Below are 1,690 nucleotides of genomic sequence, written 5' to 3'. Positions count from 1 at the left end.
TACTAATAAACCAGAGGTTTTACATATATTGATCGAAACAAGTCACTTGATTTACATCACTAACCCTAACATTCAGCAAAAAGACACAAAAAACAATGCCCTAGATCAGAGAACACGAATTTATCCATAACCATAAGCGTAACAAGTTTCATCCTAAGCCCTTTCACCACGAATCCTCCTAGCGAGCTGAATGTCCTTGGGCATGATAGTGACCCTTTTCGCGTGAATGGCACAGAGATTTGTATCTTCAAAGAGTCCAACAAGGTAAGCCTCAGTAGCCTCTTGTAGGGCAGCAACAGCACTGCTTTGGAACCTCAGATCTGTCTTGAAATCCTGTGCTATTTCCCTCACTAGCCTCTGAAACGGCAACTTTCTTATCAACAACTCTGTCGATTTCTGGTACTTCCGAATTTCCCTTAAAGCTACAGTTCCGGGACGGAAACGGTGAGGTTTCTTCACTCCTCCGGTAGCCGGAGCTGACTTTCTCGCAGCCTTTGTAGCTAGCTGCTTCCTTGGAGCCTTACCACCTGTTGATTTGCGAGCTGTTTGCTTAGTACGAGCCATTTTGTAGATTGGGAAATGCTTTGACTGTGAGATAATGGTGAATTTGTGAGATGTGTAATGAGGAAGTTTTATAGGAGGGAAGTGGGGCGGGAATTTTGGGAAATTTTGAAAAGAGTTTAAAATTTTTTGGCGTTAAATTAGTTAGTCCCTTAACTTGTTTAGTAATCTATGTGCTACCAAAGTAATAAATCTTTAGTCGCCACGTGATTAAGTTAGTTAATCCCTAATTTGTTTTCTTACCGATTTTTTTAAACATGTTTTCTTTCTCAATGTACTCACGTGTTTACTTGATATGACAAGTGTCAGCACAGAAGAAAGACATGTAATTGTTTTAGGCCTCCAAACCACTGCAGTTGTTTAATGCAAGCAAGATAGTTAATAATTACTTTTATTTATTTAAATCAAAAATCATTAAATATCTACATATTTTTAAGAAAACTATTATAAAAAATGAGGATACATATATAAATAAATAATTTCAGTGTAGAGATATATACAATTTTAAAACTATTTTATTTTTTAAGATGAAAATTTTTTTGAATAATAATTCATATGGTTATGCTATATGGATAAGATCATACAACTTAAAATATTATAATATATAAAATTAAAAATTATATAGGTGAGTACATAATATGAAGTAAACAGGGAAAAAATTATAATATTAAAAACTATTAAAAATAAAGGTAGATAATTTAGAGGGTAAAATAGGTATATAGTCATGAAAGTTTGAGAAATCTAGTTGAGTGACATTCTCAGTGCTACAGAAATAGTTAAGCAGTTTTTCTATTACAAACAAAAATAAAGCATAACTTTATTAAGTAATTTTAAATAGTTGATTGATTATTTGAGTAATGGAATCGATCTTTCATGTAGTTTTAATTTGTGGTCTTTTATTGCTTATTTATGTCAGTTTGGGTACTCTATGAAACCAATATCATCGACATTGTTTCTTCGTGTTATAATCTTATTAATTATGTGGCTAAGCAAGAATCGTGCATGAGTTGAAATTTATTTTTTCTGATGGAAAGAAAAAAGGGAATTTTCACCATGATCTAGCTTTTGAGTTGATTTAAGTCTAAGATCTATTTTCTTAGTCAAAATAGTATGGGCTAGCCAGTTTTTG

The 1,690-nt window shown here is 32.7% G+C and overlaps 1 protein-coding gene across 1 annotated transcript; it reads right to left on the bottom strand.

The window, feature by feature from the left end:
* On the bottom strand, positions 1-616 carry LOC107804842 (histone H3.2-like). Its single transcript, XM_016628781.2, has one exon. It carries the CDS (start codon positions 562-564, stop codon positions 154-156), a length of 411 nt encoding a protein of 136 aa, XP_016484267.1. The 5' UTR covers positions 565-616; the 3' UTR covers positions 1-153.
* Between the last annotated feature and the right edge of the window lie 1,074 nt (positions 617-1,690).

The sequence above is a fragment of the Nicotiana tabacum genome, chromosome 21 (assembly GCF_000715075.1).
Source record: "Nicotiana tabacum cultivar K326 chromosome 21, ASM71507v2, whole genome shotgun sequence".
NCBI classification, from domain to species: Eukaryota; Viridiplantae; Streptophyta; class Magnoliopsida; order Solanales; family Solanaceae; genus Nicotiana; species Nicotiana tabacum.
The sequence above is the reverse complement of the archived record's forward strand: the minus strand, read 5'-3'. Positions and strand labels throughout refer to the sequence as shown.

Bases quoted from the DNA above. Each gene is read 5' to 3' on its own strand.
- LOC107804842 (XM_016628781.2), bottom strand. From the start codon at position 564: ATGGCTCGTACTAAGCAAACAGCTCGCAAATCAACAGGTGGTAAGGCT.